Source organism: Notothenia coriiceps, unplaced genomic scaffold (assembly GCF_000735185.1).
Source record: "Notothenia coriiceps isolate Sejong01 unplaced genomic scaffold, NC01 NC01_scaffold00019994, whole genome shotgun sequence".
Classification (NCBI taxonomy): Eukaryota; Metazoa; Chordata; class Actinopteri; order Perciformes; family Nototheniidae; genus Notothenia; species Notothenia coriiceps.
Genome location: NW_011352695.1, coordinates 36514 through 55555, shown reverse-complemented (window position 1 = coordinate 55555; position 19042 = coordinate 36514). Strand labels below are relative to the sequence as shown.

The window sequence follows — 19042 nt, the reverse complement described above, 5'->3', positions numbered from 1 at the left end:
TAGTTACAGTAGTACCTCTGAAACAGGTAACATTGTCGTCTGCAATCATCTGCTCATGCTAACATTTAAATCCTGTTAACAGGCTGCTTCAGTGGTGAAACGTACTATCAAAGTGGCGTCAATGTTTGCGTTGTTGCCTGACAAAACCCCCAAAAGAGGCACCATCGTCAGGTATTGCACGAAACTGTGTCTCAGGGCTTTTTATTAAATTTAACAACCCTATAATGAGTCCACACGATAGTCGCTCCACCAGAACGGAACAACAATACTCCCGACAGCTATCCGCAGGAGCAACTGAGAGTACATGAACGTCCATTGTTTTTAGCTCCAACGTAATAACCTACACAGGGACACCTCTGAATTTCAAGTCGACAAAAGTCGATTAATAAAATGACTCTATATTCAACATATACTGGCATAAATTGCCCTTTATATCCGTGAACATGGTTCTGGCACAGTACACAAGATATCATATCAATCTGAGGATTCCACACATTCCAATGTTTAATAAGTATCATCACTCCACACACCAAAACTCAGGGCATGCGAAGGAGAAACCGGTAATACGGTCCTACGACCTCATTAATTTGCTCATGTCTTGCGAGTCGTTCTCTGCTGCTAGCAGTTTGTGTTAAGTGATTCTAACGATAAACTATGACTGTCACTCTGCTGAGGTTACCAATTTGTCATCGTCTCTTGTCTTATCTTTCTGACATCGAGCAAGTACGTAGAGTACTAACATCTACAGTTTCTACTCAAGCATAATTTTGACCACGAAACTGCACTAGTAGACATACAAGACGCTACTCTAGGGATAGCTAGCTGTAACCCAGCTGCGACCTCACAACGCGGCCGGCTTTTCCGTGGGAACTGTACATGGCTGCGCATGCTGGCAAACTGAGTCACATCTGACGACTCCCATGGTAGAGGATGTTTAGATGGATGTTGGAACTTCCCCCTCGAACTACTCTATACATAGTCGACATCTACACTGGTGATTGCGAAAAGTGTGTCAACCGCCAATGCATAAATGAACCGAACGAGCACAACCAGGAAGTTTAATGGCCAAAGACTAACACATAAGCGCCGTTCTCCGTAGAACTGGTTCTTTTATATCTCAGATAATAGCACCTCCAGATCTCACTTGTTTGCTCTGATCATCTATAGTCATATATGATACCGGTAATCTCTACATTATATGTGTAACATTATATAGGTATATATACAATGGTTTTCTCAAAAAGCTTTTAATTAGTTTCCTAACTGATTACAATGATTGGGGACAAGTCCAGCATACACTATAGTTGGAGTTCAATGATATTACCATATTGTCGCCGAGAGAGAGTTTTTTGGACGAAACTATAACTCTGAGAGGGCGAGTTCAACAGTTTGTAGAACTAACCAACTACATATGATTATCATGCGACGAATGAGCTTTAAATTATAAAACATCATATATTCAATCGGAACTTACTCTTAAAACCACTCTACAACACAGTTGCGTGATGACTTACTACATCGCAACCACAGGTTTAACATTGCTTGAGAAAAAAGAGGTTCAATTTAAAACTTTTAGAAGGAAGATAGCCATTTGTTCTGGCCATGTCATTCTTCGAGCCCTGAGAACATGAAAAAACAGGCTTGGGGCCTAACAGGTTGATAATAAAGTAAGTCTCCTCCCACAACTAAAATAAGGCTTTGGAAATAACAATCAGGTAAAAATACCATAATACAAACTATTTAGTTTGGTCGTAAATCTTCAGAAAGGTTTACCAAGGGGATGAAGTAGTTAAAAATGCCTTAAAGTGGTTTAAAGCTTTTGCTCATGTTTTATACCAGTAAATCCACAGAGAGAGCAATGTTGTTGGATGAGGCTTGTGTTTGATTTGTGAGGTGATGGCTGAGGAGGAATGGAGGCCTGGTGGGAGTCCGTTAGGGCGATCAACAGAAGCGTGGTGGAGGTGGTGGGGATCCGCCTCGGCCCGTTGCCTTGTCTACCTGGGGGGTGTCCCAGGAATAGGGGAGATGGGGGGGGGGATGCGGTAATGAGAGAAAAACCTAGTCCCTCCCTTTGCAGTGCAGAGCCTCCACTCCACCCCCCACCCAGCCATCAGCCTCCATTCAGGCAGCAGAGGAGAGTGTTTCACCTTTCAGCCCCTGTTAATTCAAGCAGGCCGTCCCCCTCAGCCTCAGTTTACTGCGTCCCTTTTGATCACCCAGGACTCCAGATTCCAGCTTTTAAATTAAATCGACACCAAACAGAGTGCACTGGGTTTGAATGAAGAAGGCATCTGATAAGCTTGATCTCTCAGATGAGAATATTTTAAACACTGCCTGCCAAAGGAGCGCTGAGCTCCAACACCACGATACACTCCTGCTCCCTCGGTCTTTAACCCACATCAGCCCTCATCAGTGTCTGATTTTTTTCTTTCTTCTTTACTGGACTGTTAATTGAACCTCAGCTGGCTCACTGGTATGAAGGTGAGGATTAAGCCCGTTGTCCTGCGGGGAGCTTTCTCTTCCTGTATGTCCACTATCAAGTGGAGCGAAATCATCAAGTCCATTCCCATGAAACCATGAAAGATGACAAAACAGCAGGGAAAATACTCTTTGAAAAACACTGTGGTTTATATAATCAGTTTGTAATCAAATGGTTGCAGTTCTTCAATGAACCTCAATGGAAGTAGTACTATTAAAAGGGAAATATGGTAAAACATTGAACCACTATGCATCTTCCCCAATCATTTACATCAGGGAAAATTATTTATTTTTAAAAATGTTTTCTGTATGTACACATTAGGCATTATCTAATACTACATGTTGGTGAAATCAGGTTAAATGTACAGAACCGTAGTGTCTTGCCTTAACTTACATTGTGTGTTTTAACATTGGGTGCCTACAGTTGTCATCTGTAAGTGTTCCGGTCTCGACTGATTTCACTCTTTGCCAGCTTTACAGTTCAGGGGGCCCCTTGTTGACGGGTCGCAGCACCTGGAGGTTTAATCTCTGGCCATAAACGTGTCAAATTCACGAGACAACTGAGATGTGATCTCTACTGTGGAAGAAAAAAGAGGAAGTGAAAAGGTAGTACAGTCAGGGTCCCATACACATGCAGCAGCAGAGAAGCAGTAATTAATGGGTCTCAGGCTGTTCCAAGGGCATGAGTATTTAAAAGTAATTAAATTACACTGTGTCCTGTTGGTGGCCCCACAACGACTGTACTCTCAGCTCTGCGTTGTGCGGAGATGTTGTCTGTCTGTGACATTGTGTGGACTCAGTGGTGCGGTGTTTGTCAGCAAAACGCAAACATGACCCTTTTGATAGTAGTTTCACACTGAAGCAGCTCGTTAACAGGATTTAAATGTAAACACAATGATTGCAGACAGACAGATGTTCCTGTTTCAGAGGTAACTGTATTTCTGAATATGCTAGTTTAACCTGTTACATAATTCTTCAACATGTGATTGCACAGTTCTTCGACTGATGTGCAAACAACACAATTATATATTTGCATTCATCATTATTTCCTGGCATTGTCATTGCTGCACTCATTTGAAATGTGTTCCTGTCTACCAGTGGCAGAATTTCCTCCATGTTGGTATTTTTTTTTCTTTTTGTTTCCACTTCAACCATAATCCTGACACTGTGAGGCTCCCTGAAACCAGACATCGTCATACCTTTGGCCTATCATTTAGGCAAATTGGCACCATTCTAAAAGTATGCCGAATTAGCTTTTAGCAGATCCTGTTTTCACTTTATACATTACTGTAAACCAAAATTACTTTAATAGCTAAGATCTTAAAAACATGCTGATTCTCAGCCAAGTTCTGCCTTTTTATTTTATTTTCCAAACGGATTTAAGAGGTGCATTGCTAAGGGATTTCAGAGATAATGATATACTTTCTAAGAGTAATCCAAAAATATGTGTGTTCTCTGTTTGAGTTCAGATTTGACAGAGTTAGGACTCCACAAAAGAGTAGGATGTTTGATGCAAATTGAGCACTAAGGGTTTTTTAAGTATCCTAATTTCTTCCATGAGCACCTGTCCCTTTCTCCTCTCTCAGCGTGTTCACCTCTCGTCTCCCCCCCTCCCTCCTCACTTTACCTCCCACTGTATGTCACTATGATTTGCTTTATTTTTATTATTTTAAATGTCAACTTCTTCTGGAGATAATGAAGATATCACACAAGTGTTTGGAAGTTCAAAAGAAAATACAATTGCTTATGTTTTTGCACGTCATTGAGTGTGTATAAATGCCAGGTTCATGACCAGTTGGCTATTCCTGCTCTCATCATGTGATCACTTGAGAGACGGTTTACAGTTTACTGTAAGTAGAAGTATGCCACTAGATAAAATGTATTATTCTTAACTTTCAACAAACAATAAACAAACAAACATCCAAACGGAAAGTAATGCTCTGCACGCTCATTTCTAAATCATAAACTCATTAAAGCTTGTTAGTTTTGAGAGCGGCTCGCTAGGTTGGAGCTGTTTACGCTGTGAACTGCAAAGACTTCCACAGGCCTCTACCCTCCAAAGCGATTTTTAATTTATGATCTCCCTATTGATCTTGGAAATGGGACCCCATGGTTGCGCTCTTTGATGCATTGAGTTATCGGAGCGTGCTGCACATACTGTAGTGAACTGATGCTGAACAGCAAAGACAGCCTCTGCTCAACCTCATTACCTTCTTACCCGGAGGTTCCCCCTCTTCATGACACACTTCTGCGGCGAAACACACGGTGCTCCGGATCGCAGAATAAACGTACTTTCGTTTGATTGTGGCGTGCTTTCCCATAAACCATTAGACATGTGATGAATTGCTGCTTGAGAGAGCTGCTTGTATCTTCTCTCCACTGTCATGATGATAAATGGTATTTCTTTAGACTCTGTAATGTTCTCCCCCTCCCCACAATAACTGGAAAGTGTTTTCATTGGCTCGGTGTTTAACCTGCACATGAAGAGGCGGAGTAGGCTGGTTTTGAGGGGCAGAAGTAAGACACACATAGCTGTTTTCTCATATGACCTTAGAACAATATCAGTGGTAGCATGTAGCAACACAACCGGGGAGATGTTCAGTATTAGAAGCATTATCAATTAGGGAAATACACTGCTTCATTAAGGCGATTGGTGGTGACTTCGTAAAGCGGTCAGGACTCATGATATGATGCGGGTTAGGCTAGGTCCATGGACTGTCGTTAATTTGGTCATAAAAAACCAAGTCTTTTGCCGTTAAATAGTCTGACGTTGGCAATTACTGACAAATCTTAATTGCCGTTCAGTGTAGATGACCTTTCTACTTGACTTCACTTCTGTTTTCTACCTCTTGTTAATGCCAGTCCCCATCATGCCCGATTTCTCCGCATGAATTCTCTGGACAAAGAGCGTTTTCACACATGAACTCAATCGGACATTACGCAGACTTTGTACCAGGGAGCTGTCAGGGTAAAGTCTGTTTGATGTCCTGTCTGAATGATTTGGCATTTGTGTTCCCACAAAAAGCTCCTCTGGTGATGGACATGATGCCGAACTGTTTACTCCTCGTTAGCCTGGTGGGTTGCTTGTTTTGTCACAACACGTAAATTGGGAAGCATGGAGTGAATTTGACATTTTCCAACCTCTTTCAGTAATTTAAATGCAGCTTTCTTGTTTGAGTTGACTAGGTGTTTCTCTCTATGAGGCAGACACCTGCACTGGTGCTTTATTAAAAGGAGGAGCGGGTTCAGCCTGCTGACCTTCAGGCCTCTGAAGGTGATGCCTTCATTAGCTGTTTTCATTGGTTGCTGCCTCCTGGATTTGGACAGTTTATTTTGTGTCCCCACAGCTCAGACTTACAGCATTGGAATCGTGTTGACCCCACTGTCTCTTTCTGTCTTTAATGCTGTCCTCTATACACAGTCAAAAAGCCAAAGTACCACAATATAATCCTTAAACTGCGAGAGAGAATATATAACTGATCAATGGACAGAGTCAAGGCTCTGAGGAAGAGGGTCAGGGCTTCTCTCTGGTGATGTCTCTGTCCTCAGTAATCTGGTCACACAGTCAGTCTGATCTTTATCCACCATGACTTTGTTGACATTTTCTGGGATTCCACTGGGAGATTTAATGGCAACTTTGTGGTCTAATTAGGCCAGTCTCCCCGATTTGTTCTTTCTCTCTCAGCAGTTTATTATCCGGGCCACTAAGATCCCACGTAGTCTTCTAACTGAAATCAATATATCCTGATTTGACTATAGGTCTTTAAAGCAAGAACACGGTACTAAAGGCTCTCTGTGTTCGTATTACATCTTGTTAGTGTATTATTTGCCGTTTGTAATCCTCTTAACGAAGGTTGAAACTGGGTTTCATTAATATTTCAGATATAAAAAGCACCACATCTCCCCTACACAACCTCCTGGCTGATAATTAATGTTCTGTGTGATGAGGAATCAACAACCTTCTGTCAAACACAGTCCCTTTGTGTTTCTGAGACTTCTCTGTAATGACTCGGCTTGTTTACATTCCCCAGTTTATTGTCAGAGATTTCATGAAGGATTTCTTGTCTCTGAGTCTGCCTGACTTGATATAAGACAATGAGCAGAGTATTCATTTGGTGTGCTAGAAGAGTTGATATAAAAAAGGTAAAACAGGCAACATAGTCTTAAAATCTATTTAGTTTTGTGTATCTGGTGAATATCTTTAAATCAACATTTAATCAAGAAAAGGTGTTGTGAGGTTTTCGAATAACAGTGATACTGTCTTCATTATAGACTCTATTATTTTTTATTTATTGTCATGTTGTCGGTTTTCCTCAACCTCAGCGATGACTAAACCGCCACAGTTTCAGTCTACATGCTTCTGTATTGACGTATTGATCTCCACCACGCACCCACCTACAAACACACACACACACACACACACACACACACACACACACACACACACACACACACACACACACACACACACACACACACACACCGATAAACACACAACGCTGTACACAGCCTTGGCAGTCCTGCAGCCACACTGTGTGTTTAATCTTTTCCCTGGCGCCACTTCCCAGCTGAGAGCATTCCTGGCACCCAGAGGCCCAGAGGGGGTCGAGCTCCGGGCTGAGAGTAGTGTCACACTTCAGAGCTGGCACCTCGTCACCATCTAAGCATCCCCCTCTTCCTCCTTTTTGGCAAAAAACGCTCCGCTTACCCTCCGTTCCTGAGCGGAGGATCCTTCCATGGAGAATGACCTCTTTGAAGGATGGTCTGTTCCTTTCAGAGCAGATTCTCCTCGCGCTCAGTTTCCCAGCGCTGCGTCTCCGTCTGGACCTCTGCCCGAGACCCAGACCAAGAATGTAAATTGGCAGAGGACATAATTAAGGCGATTTCTGTCCTTATATGTGGCCTAACCTTTAAGAGCCTCCGTTCACTGAGAGCTGTGTTTCCTGGCTACTGTTGCTGCAGAGTATCAGTTATAATATGAGCTGAATGGACGAGGAGGAAACTGGCAGAGGGAGAGAGGAGATGTTGTTGGTTTGTTTCTTTCATGTTAGGAAAGATTTCAGATTCAGTTAAATGTGGCGAAAGTGTAAAAACACGGCTTTTCAATGAGGTTTAGTACAGGTTTTAACACATTTCTATCTATAACCTGGAAACATTCCTATGGACATATTGTTACTGGTATGTAGGGTTCCAATTTGCCTTCAATGATTTAAGAAAGGAAGTCATGGTGATTGTTTATAAATCATAAAAGTCTTATTTTTAGGAAAAACATCAGACAACTTCATTACTATAATAAATGTATTTGAGTTTTAGACAAGCTTCAAGGCGTCACCTTGAGATCTGTGAAATTGTGATGGTCATTGATTGTTAATAGCACAATTTTTAGAGGCCTGGATTTAAATAAGTTCTAATATTCCTTACTCTATTATTAAAACCAAAATCCATCGAACCTGTTCAAGGTTTCTTGACCGCCATGTTGGGAACCACTTTCATCAATAGATAGCATATCAGAATAATAGGTAGATTAACCAACCCAGTCTTATGGCATTTCGTGTTCACCAACACGATTTCCCCCTTTTTTTCGTGTTGCACAGCACGATTTTAAAAGCAATGTATTTCTATTGGTAGTCTCACGGCATTACGTGTTAGAGGAAGACCGGAAGCTGTGTGGTTCAATAAAACATGTTCTTACTCAATATCAAGCCACAATTATTGCTTTTATTTTAAATCGTATAATTTCTGACTTTTGTTGCCGTCTGTGAGGAAAATAAATGGGGCTCAGAGCCTCAGAATACTGAAATCTGTATTTTTAAAATATTTTTTTCTTTCTAATTTGTTATTCTTTTCAAAATAACACGCTGTTATTTACTTACCAATAACACTCAATAGATTAAAAATCGTGTTGGTGAACACGAAATGCCATGAGACTGGGTTGGATTAACTGTTGAACAAAACAATCATATGTGAATCTCTACTTACATTTCTCCTCTGTTAGAAAGTATAGAGCCCCTCTGCCTTTGTCTTGGCTTCCGGTGTTTTCCTGTGTGCACAGGTGTGTGTGTGTGTGTGTGTGTGTGTGTGTGTGTGTGTGTGTGTGTGTGTGTGTGTTTACAGTAAAGTGTGAATTAGAGGAACGACCCTCCTCGTCTCTGTACTTTGATTTGTCCCACTTCCTCTCCTTAGGCCCTGTATTATTACTGTGCTGGAAGTGCTTGACTGAAAGTAGAAGGATTAAAGCCGTGTCAAACATGCTTCTGTCTCTTTTCCTCTATGACCCCCCCTCTCTTCCTCTGCCTCCCCCCTGTTGGCACTCTGTGTTTAAACTCGCCCGGTGCCAGAACAGGGATCTGGTAACTTTGGGCAGTGCTGTTTGTTTGTGCGAGCCCTGCTTGCAGGTTCTGCTCTCTGGCCGGCGTCCAGACGCCCAAAACAAAGCGCTCATTGATTATTTGGAGGGAGAGGCTTGTTTTCATGACACTTTTGATTTGATTAAGCCTGTTTTGTGTTTTCTCTTGAGGCCACAGAAAACTGCTGGCTAGCGGTGAGATAGACAAAATGATAGTGGTCTCTCAGTGACCTTCAACAAGACTATGTAACTGTTGAGAGATTAAATACTTTAAGTTGGTTAAATTCATGCAGCAGGGAAACCTCCTTTATCAGTTTACTACTACAGCCTTACTCGGTCTGGTATGATCAGCAGCTAGGGTTTGCAAACCTTACCTAAATACTTTTTGTGTGTATCTGATATTACTTTGTTTTTCTCAGATGACAATATTCGGGACAATCAGGTGGGCACACTGTCAAGAGTTTCTCTTTCACACATGTATCACACAACAGGAGAGTCACAGATGATGAGATAAACATAAAATTAATCATGATGAAGGAATTAAGTTAGCGAGAAATAACATCTTAACTGGTTCCAGTTTTAAAAGATGGGATTTTATGAAGTGAAATTAAAGGTAGTGGGAATCACAAGTTAAGTACAATGCAATGTAATGTAATGTAATGTAATGTTTGACAAGCATCTACGGAACGAGTTCTTGAGCCCTGGCAGAAAGTTAAATGATCCAGTTTAAATTGTAATTTGTTTCTGTCTGCTGGATGTAGGGCATGTAGGTCCTCATGCTGTAACTGAATCAGATCCATATATATGTTCCTTGTTAGCAGCACAAACAACTCCCTTTGTGTTTTTGGATTGTTTGGGATCTTACTTTCATTATAAGTTTACTCTTCAGCGAGCAGGGCTCTGACTGCTCGCCACTGACTTTCAACTGATGAGCAGCTTTATTGTTGTTATTGGAAATGTGGTTACAGCAGAAAAGTAAGAAAAAATCTTTACTGAGATAATGTAAATGGGGTGCATCAGCTTAAGTATGTTTGCCATGCAAGGCAACATCATGAAACAGAATAATTTATGTTTAATTCGCTGAGGGAGGGGAGGCTGTGGCTCAGTGGGTTAGTGCGCTGCTCTTCGAATCACAGGATAGCAAGTTCGAGTTCCACTGCAGTCAGCATATCGTTGTGTCTCTGGGCAAGACACTTCACCCCAAATTGCTCCTGTGGGGATTGCCCACAGTATTGAATAGTAAGTCACTTTGGATAAAATCGTCTAACAAGTGACATGTAATGTAATGAAAGCAAAATCTACATTACAAGTCTGAATTGGTTAATAAAAGCCTAACACGGGAATTAAGGTATTGTACAGTGAAGAGCTTCTGTATAAAAGCAGACAAAACACTACATGTCTGCAGTCAAAGCTAAAGGATTGAATGTATAGAAGTATAGTGTATAACACATTAACAGGGTGAAACCAGAAAGATAAAAGACGAGATTTGCCGAGCTGAGAAATGCTGTAACCGTTGAATTTGAGACTTAAGGCTTTAGCGTGGCATGTATAATGAAGTAGCATCGCTGCTTCCGGACAAAGCAAAGACGGAGGGAGTTGTGAATACAGCCGTGACATTTCTGATTAGAAACTTGGAATGTATTGAAAGAAATCATACACTTAGTGTTGGCATACATCCGTTATCTGTTCTGGCACATGAGAAAAACACAAAGCAACACTTGTCTGAGCCAAGAATATGAGTTAAAAAAGTGTTGATATCCATTTAAGTATCTGTTTGGGTAAAAGTATCCTTTTAAGTGCTTCATTATCAACTGCCTTCACATCAACAACTTGTTTTTACATGTGGGTCCACTAAACAAACCTGAAGCCAGTGATACAGGAGCAGCTTCTGCATGAGTCCTCCTCCCTGCTGTACCTGCTTCAGTCCTGCATTTACTTTGTCCAACCGATGCTCCGTGTGTTGATGCTGCACCTGCTCGGGAATTAGCTTTTCGTAGAATAAGATTATCTACTCATCACAGTGCATTTATAAAAATCAATATATATTCCTGTTGATTGGATTTGAAAGATTAAGGCTAGAAAATCTCGAGAGACAGACTACGGTGCTTTTAATCTTTTTATGGGATTTGTTTCAGAAATATAGAATATCACTAGCCTCCTTCTTTAACGTTAACAAACCCAACTCACAGTTCTCTTAATTGATATTTCAGGAGCTTCAACTACATGAATTCAACCACTTAACTAGACGTTATTGTGTTTCCAAGGTAGATCTGTCTTGCAACCTAAAAACACCCTGGTTCTTGTTTTGTAGTTTATCTCTTGTTATGTTACCAGCGGATGCCCTGCTGCTAATAAACCTAAGATAGTATTATACTTTGTAACTTTACTATTGGACAAAGTGAATGAGTTGATTATTCCTCAGATATTTCATGTGAAGTTGATTTTTCAAAAAATGACTGTACCTCAGTGTTCTTCGTGTAGTTTATTATTATAATTATTTATTTCCTGTTTTCTTCTTATTCACCCGCCACCACCGACCCTTTTCCCCAAAAAATAACCCTAAAAGCAAAAAGCCCAAGCCCAACTTTGGGTTTGTCGTTCCACCTACTCAGTCAGAACACCTGAAGATTCAGAAAATCTAAAAGAAATGTCCCATCAATCTAACATTACCTATTCCTTTTCTCTGTTTTTATCAGATGGTGAAAACACGGTGTCAGCGCAGTGTCTCCTTCAGGTCACCATCATCACGGACGAGATGCTTTCCAACAGCATCACGCTGCGGCTGGCCAACACCTCCCAGGAGCACTTCCTGTCCCTGCTGCTCGCCCAGTTCCTGGACGGCGTGGCCCGCGTCCTGTCCGCCGCCCCTGAGGACGTCGTCATCTTCAACATCCAAGACGACACGGACGTCAGCGCTCGCATCCTCAACGTCAGCCTGTCTGTGGCGGTGCCCGTGTTGGGGGAGGGACACCAGCGGCCCGGGGGTCCGGGAGATGGAGGCGACCGGGCTGGAAGAGGGGGTGAAAGTGGAGGCGGAGGAGAGTTTTTCGGCTCAGAGGAACTCCAGGAGAGGCTGTATTTAAACCGCAGCCTCCTTGCTAAGATCTCCTCACAGGAAGTTCTTCCCTTTGACGACAACATCTGCCTGCGGGAGCCGTGTGAGAACTACATGAAGTGTGTGTCGGTGCTGAAGTTCGACAGCCTGGCGCCGTTTGTCTCATCCGACACCATCCTGTTCAGACCCATCCACCCCATCGCCGGGCTGCGCTGCCGCTGCCCCACCGGCTTCACAGGAGACTACTGCGAGACGGAGATCGACCTCTGCTACTCCAAACCCTGCGGAGCCCACGGAGTGTGTCGCAGCCGAGAGGGGGGGTACACCTGCGAGTGCTTCGAGGACTACACAGGTGAGAGCCCTCATTTAACACCAACTGATGAAGCAGTGACTGTTTTTGTGTCTCTTCTATTGCCTTCATTAACCACTTGAACTCCAAAGTGACTGTCGCTGCGGCTCTTAACCTTTCCAACTCTCACACTGCACATACATTAGTTGACAATGACAACAGTAATACATTTATTGCTCCAAATCCTTTCTTGTGGCTGATAAACTTCCTTTGTAGTTGGAATAGGTTATCTCAAGTTCACTACAACACATCACCTCAATACACCATCTCTTTATCAGTAAGAGGAGGGTCTTTATTTTGGACAACATTGAAAATAATACCTTTGATATCTAGATATATTCCACACCTTGGGTTTAGCTATGTGTCCCAAGTGACTTCCCACTGAATAATCTTCCCGTCTTCAAACATATCGCGACAAGGTGATAGGGCACCATTTCTGCCGTGCAGTGTCCTCATGCAGCCTTCAAAATGTTAATTTCTTCTTCCTCACAAAGATCCCATGGGGGCTTTAATGTCCGCATCTGTCCCCTTCACTCCCCTCTTCAGCTCTTTATTGAACCTGGCTCTTTATAGACGCTGACTGTCCAGTACACTGATGGCCGTATCCTCGCAGACAAAGGCTGAGTGATGAGTTATTGATCTGTTGCAGGCAGCCTCAGCTCAAGTCAACAGTTGCTTTGCATTTCGGTAAACGCCAAAAGTAGATGTTTTAATTAGAGCTGAACGCCACACAGGGACTTCCGTTAGCAGGGAAATATGTGACAAACGATCATTTTGTTGAATGTCTTGGTGAGACATTACTTGGGATAATGCAACAGTTTACTGCTTAAATGCAAACGATTGCTTGTTGAATATATTAAAAAAAGAATGATCAATTGCTATTTTGATCTACTGATGCTTGAAAAATGTGTGGAAAATAAGTCTTGCACAGTGTGTTTATCATCCAGGTTAACATCGCAATCAGGGTTAAAAATGTATATACTGTATTGTGAAGTCCTAATGCCACAGTTAGTTAAGTCTGTTTGTTTGCGTTTTATCTGGTGTATTTAGCAGAAGTGAGGTGGATTAAACCACAGTTTTATTCTTGCTTTCTGAGTTTTTTTTAACTTCATTTTGCTGCATTTGTCGTCAAAATCCATTTCTATTTATGCTGCCGTTGAATAACCTGCACTACCTGCATACTGTCGTGTTTTACACCTACACTCTCAGCTTCATCCTGAGCTGTAGGAGTGGACAGTTTCAAAGAACAGGAGACAGATGATATAACAAGGCTCTGTTTCCTCACTCATGTCTATTTGGACGCTGGGGATTCTCCGAAGAAATCTTTACTTTATAAAGGAAACAACATCAGTTTCGCTGAGTGGAAAAGGGAAGGAAATTATGAATTATTGATGGCTACAGATGGAGAGTGTCCCCTGGTTGTAAAATGCCCCGTGGTAAAAATACTTGGGTTACAAAAATGTCACAATACACAAAGTATGTATTTAGTATGAAGGAGAGAGCAGAAGCTTCTAGTTGCAGCGCTAATTAAGGATTCATTAATTACTGTTGGCAGATGAATTACTTACCGGTTGCAGGACTTGTTATTCAGTCTCTGCCCCAAAAATTATTCACATCCTCAAAGGGTTAAAGACTGTCTGCTCACACGTTCTGTTTTACGGGACCGGAAGAAGTTGAAAAGAGTTTAAAGAGGAAGCAAATTAAAATATGCAAATGTATACGATATGAATATGTGGGTAGTTGCCCCATCTTTTTGTTGAGAGGTTAAGTGGGTCAAACTCTGACTTTTAAATGTGATTTAGAGTTTTGTCTTGTCTTTGAAGCTGTACTACTTGGTTTGTTAAATATAAAGTAACATTAAGTACATTAACTCAAGTATCATACTTATGTACTATTTTGAGTTACTTAATCTCAGCTCTTTTTACTTTTATTCCACTCAACAGCTTTAGTCCCTTTACACATTCTGATGTTTAATTATTAATAAAATTAACATACAGATTATTAATGCAAGATATTTATTTTATCAAGTTGAATTGAGAATGCAGTGTATTTCATACTGTCGTATTGGTATTTTACTTCAGTTGAAGGCCTGAATATGTCTTGCACTTGAGATTATTCAAAACTTAAGTACAACAAGTAAGGGTACATTGTGTTTTAATTGTAAAAAAGAGAGTCAGAAATTATGAAAAATCAGTGTTGCCTAAACAATATTAACCTTTTTTCAGTTATAATAAATATTTAAAGAAAGCAGAAAGCACAGATATATTCAAGCCACTGTTTTGCTCTCTGTAAAAACATTATTCCATTATTCCTCGTCAAACATTAAAAGGATTTTTCACCTATTTATTCCGCTGTTTATGAAGCCTGAAATAGTGTTGGGCATGTGAATGTGTGGGCTCAGTCACTCTGAGTCCAGGTTGAGTGGCACTCACATATTCCTGTGCACAGCAGCAGTGGGTGGGAGCTGAACTGTAGGTGCTTTTAGCGTCAATCGGCAGAGACGCAGGGTGTGTGTGAGTGGGTAAAGTGAGTGTATTTTCATCCTATAGCATGGACCACAATCGACTACATTAATATCTATCAGCACGTGGTTTGGGCCAAGGTGCTTAAATCCAATATGCAGAACATGTCGAGTTGTATGAGATGAATGTGTTTCTTCTCTGTGTGTGTGTGTGTGTGTGTGTGTGTGTGTGTGTGTGTGTGTGTGTGTGTGTGTGTGTGTGTGTGTGTGTGTGTGTGTGTGTGTGTGTGTGTGTGTGTGTGTGTGTGTGTTGGACCGTAGGCGTTGCCAGATGGTAGCGGGAAAGAAAGTGAAAAAATATAGCAGCCATCATCTTTGCTGTGATGATTTGGCTCGGCTGAGTCATTCTGTAGATGTTGAAGAACAAGATGTCATCCTCCTTTTTCTCTCATGTTTCTCTGAAAGCATACGACGTGAGCAATTTACTTTTTTTTCATCTGTTTTAAATTCACTGAATGGTAGCATATTCCATGTGTGTGTGATGATCATTCATCAGCTAACTGCTGACATGTGATGAGAAAGTTCCTTCTTCTCTGGTAATTATTTGAATAATTGACAATCCATTTGTGGTGTTAAACTGCAGACATGATTTTGGAGGAAAATCCTGTGAATATTTTTTCAAATCACCTCACACCAGTGTTTGAAATCCACACATGCCAAGCACTTCAATTTGCCTCTGAGAGATGGCATGGATACAAAAACAAATGTGTTGCTAGACACATAATGTTCAGTCATTACTGATCCCTAAACCCTCACAAGTGCTCTCTTTTTTACATTTGTTACACATATCTGTAGACCTTACCCTGTGGAATGTAAGGGACATGACAATGACGATGAATGATTTAATGACACTGATGGAGAAACTAAATTTAATATACAATCTACAAGCTCAGCATTGGTTCAAACTGATTGGCTGATTGTATCACTTTTGATGAGGACAATCGCTGAGAGTTTTAAAACGTTTTCTTAAGCATTGAATGCCTCTATGAGTAGTAGATAGTAGATGTATGTATGAATGGAAACAAGCAGAGAGAAAGACAGAGGTAGAAAAAGTATGTTTTTGATTATGATTGATCAAGCTTATTAGAAAAGGAATTTGCCTTGGTGTTTGGTGCATAATAGCATACTGTATTTAAAGCAAAAAATCAGTACTGCAAAGTGTCATAAATGATCACAGAATTACAGAAAAAAAATATATATATATGACGAATATATCCAAGTAATAAAGGAAAGGTGTATTTAATGTAGTACTTTTTCTGGTCTTGGCTCTGCGTGAGAAGTGTTTCTGGCTCTAGATGACGCTCAACGTGACGAGAAGATTTGATTTCAGATATAGATCGGTATCTGTGTTTGATCAGCATATCTCATCATCCTGGTCCTGCGCACATCCTGACCTCCTGGTCGTCACAGGACTTATCTGTGTGTTTTTCAGTGGAAGTGGATCCCGCCTGCAGCTCTTGAGCTTGTTGTCTTTGTCTCCGTGTTGATGAAGCTCATCTGTTCCCCAGCAGCTCAAACACACCTGCTCAGGTTTAAGATCTCTGAGGAAACACATGTGTGGTGCACAGCGACACTACATCTTTTATTTATTCTCTTGTCAGGTTTAATGATTTAATATTGAACAACTGCACACTGCTTCTGAGTGTTTACTGGTCTTAGACAAACATGAGCTGGTGTGTTTTTAATGTGAAGATCTGCTGCAGACTGTATTTCAGGACGTTGTTCAATCAGCAAGGTTCAAGGTTCAAGGTTCAAGGTTCTTTATTGTCAAACTAACATAGCTACAGAGTAATTATGTCATTGAATATCTTAGGTAACAGGCTTCTCCAACAATGCAACACAATAATACAGATAAGCAGACAATATTAAAACAATATTAAAATATACTATCTTAAAAGTAATACAAAAGAAAAATAGTTTTAAAAAAAAGTGGAATAGTGCAATACGAATCTATATACAAGTTATTGGAATGATATATTAGATAATAGATAAATAAGTAGCAGATGAATGTTATGAAATTGTTTCAGCAGTTCAGTTGTGTAACAGTCTTATTGCCTGCGGGATGAAGCTGTCTCTGAACCTGGTTGTTTTTGCCACATACATATCGGGCTGATATGTCACATTTGTTATTGTGTGTGTGTATGTGTGTCCGTGTGTCTCTCATGGATCAATTTATGATGAACTCTAAGTGCCATTAAATGCCAAAAACCCATATAACAGATAATATATCACTTTCATTTTATGTCTAAGATAAACAAGAGTAATTTTGCTAATGGATAGGCAGAGCTGGTTATGTTAGGGCTTGGAAAAACCTGTTTGTTTGCAATGTATATTGTCATTTTAAAGATACAGGGGTTTTCAGCAGACCTGTTTTTGTTCATCATCCTCTCTGTAGCTAAAATATTTTTCATACAACTGCGTTAACAGTTTTATTTTATTTTTACAGACTTTTTGTTGTTTTATATCCCATTCCCCGCTCCTTTTCTGGTTGTGGTGGATGGCTAATAATGAGTATGCACTCACTAGCTACAAACGTTATGTATCAAATAACCTTTTAATCAGAGTACATAATATTGTGTCGGACAGACTCCTCTTGTGGATAAATCTTGGAAGTGGGAAGCCTTACTTGAAATTGCATGTTCTCTTTGTGGCTATTGCAATGTCAATGCTAAAACAATACATTGTGCAGCCCTGGTTATTAAGTGAAGGTAAATATGATATGTCCTTTGCAATAGCTTTTCATTCTGTTATTGCATTGTGTGGTTGCAAACTATAGTGTTTGCCCCATGTTTATACAATGCCAGTAAATGTTCAATCAGTATATACTGTATGTACAGATTGTCAAAGTGCTGAATCGTCTCTTACTGAAAACAGGATTCCTGAGTTATTTGCCACCTTAATGATTGATGCTGGCAGCGTTCAGTGTGTGGACTTATATAGGTGTGTAAATAGAGCACAGGAGACGTGTTTGAATTATTGATCAGGATACTCTGTAGGTGACTCTGAGCCAGTCCCCGCCCCGCTGGGCCGCTCACCTGGCAACGTAAAGCCGTTGTGAGGGAGACGTCCCACAGGGATGAGCTGAACATGGAAAAGCATTTGTCAGGAATCAGTGAGGCTGTAGACATATGTACCAAAATGTGCTGTTAGATATGTGTTTTCCAAGTGTCATTGTGACTGAGCCAGCCAAGCAGCTCTAATAAATACAGCTCCGTGTTCGACCATTGTGACTGCCTAAAGAAACACAAGTATTTTATTGCCTACTGTGAGTTGCTGAATTAATAGCGAGGCAGACAGCACTACCAGAAAAGGCTTTACTTTCCAGCCGGCTGGCCAGCAGTGGCTGTTTGTCATCAGGAGGAACATGAGGGTGAATGGTCACTTTGGAGAAGGGTAGACTTACAAAGTTGTCAATGATTGCTTCAGGTTAAAAGACAACGTGTTACTGTCTTGCAGACCTGTGGTTAATACAAAGAATTTAACAAACGTTTGCAATGTGAGGTAGTGGACATACAAATTAAATAAACCCCATGAATAAAACTCTGAGGGTCTTCTAGCTTAACAATGAGGCCTCAGTGCTGAAGTTATAAATGTTAGTAAATCTTTAACAATGGTTTTGCCTTGAAGCTCTGCAGCTTTCCTCCAGGAGGTCAAAAGTTCACTGGAGGAGTTTCTCCCTTATTATTAAAAAAATATGTAATCAGGAGAAACAAGTTGGCAGAATGTGGTTCCACAACCTGGCAACCCAAATGTGTTTATTTTCATTTTGTTATTACAAAACTTTAAAGCATTAATTTGTTGTTCCTTAATACTAAGCAATGATTTTAAATCTTTTTATTTTAAGTGAAAGCTGAACGTTTAGCCGCTGTGTTCTGAATGACCCTTCGTGGTCGTAGTCCAAAATGATCTCTGCTCATCAAAATAATTCAACATGTCATTATCATCTTGCATCTCTTCTTTTTACTTTGCCTGAATAGCGCACCCCAGCCAAAGTGAGAAAACAAACTTGCTTTCAGAGGACTGTGAATAGAGTGATTAATAGTGAGACTGAGAGAGTAAATAAAGGGCCTGTGTATCAGGGGAAGGTGTGTGTGTGTGTGTGTGTGTGTGTGTGTGTGTGTGTGTGTGTGTGTGTGTGTGTGTGTGTGTGTGTGTGTGTGTGTGTGTGTGTGTGTGTGTGTGTGTGTGTGTGTGTGTGTGTGTGTGTGTGTGTGTGTGTGTGTGTGTGTGTGTGTGTGCGTGTGTGTGTGTGTGTGTGTGTGTGTGTGGGGGTGTGTGTCAGCGTTACAGTGG

General features: G+C 40.9%; 1 protein-coding gene across 1 annotated transcript in view; it reads left to right on the top strand.

Annotated features, from left to right (window-relative positions):
- The first annotated feature begins 11471 nt into the window (after positions 1-11471).
- Positions 11472-19042, top strand: part of celsr2 (cadherin, EGF LAG seven-pass G-type receptor 2) — a 39241-nt gene continuing 31670 nt past the window's right edge. Inside the window, exon 1 of the mRNA XM_010779223.1 lies at positions 11472-12231. Coding sequence (XP_010777525.1) covers positions 11472-12231 — 760 coding nt within the window. The remainder of the gene's footprint in view (positions 12232-19042) is intronic.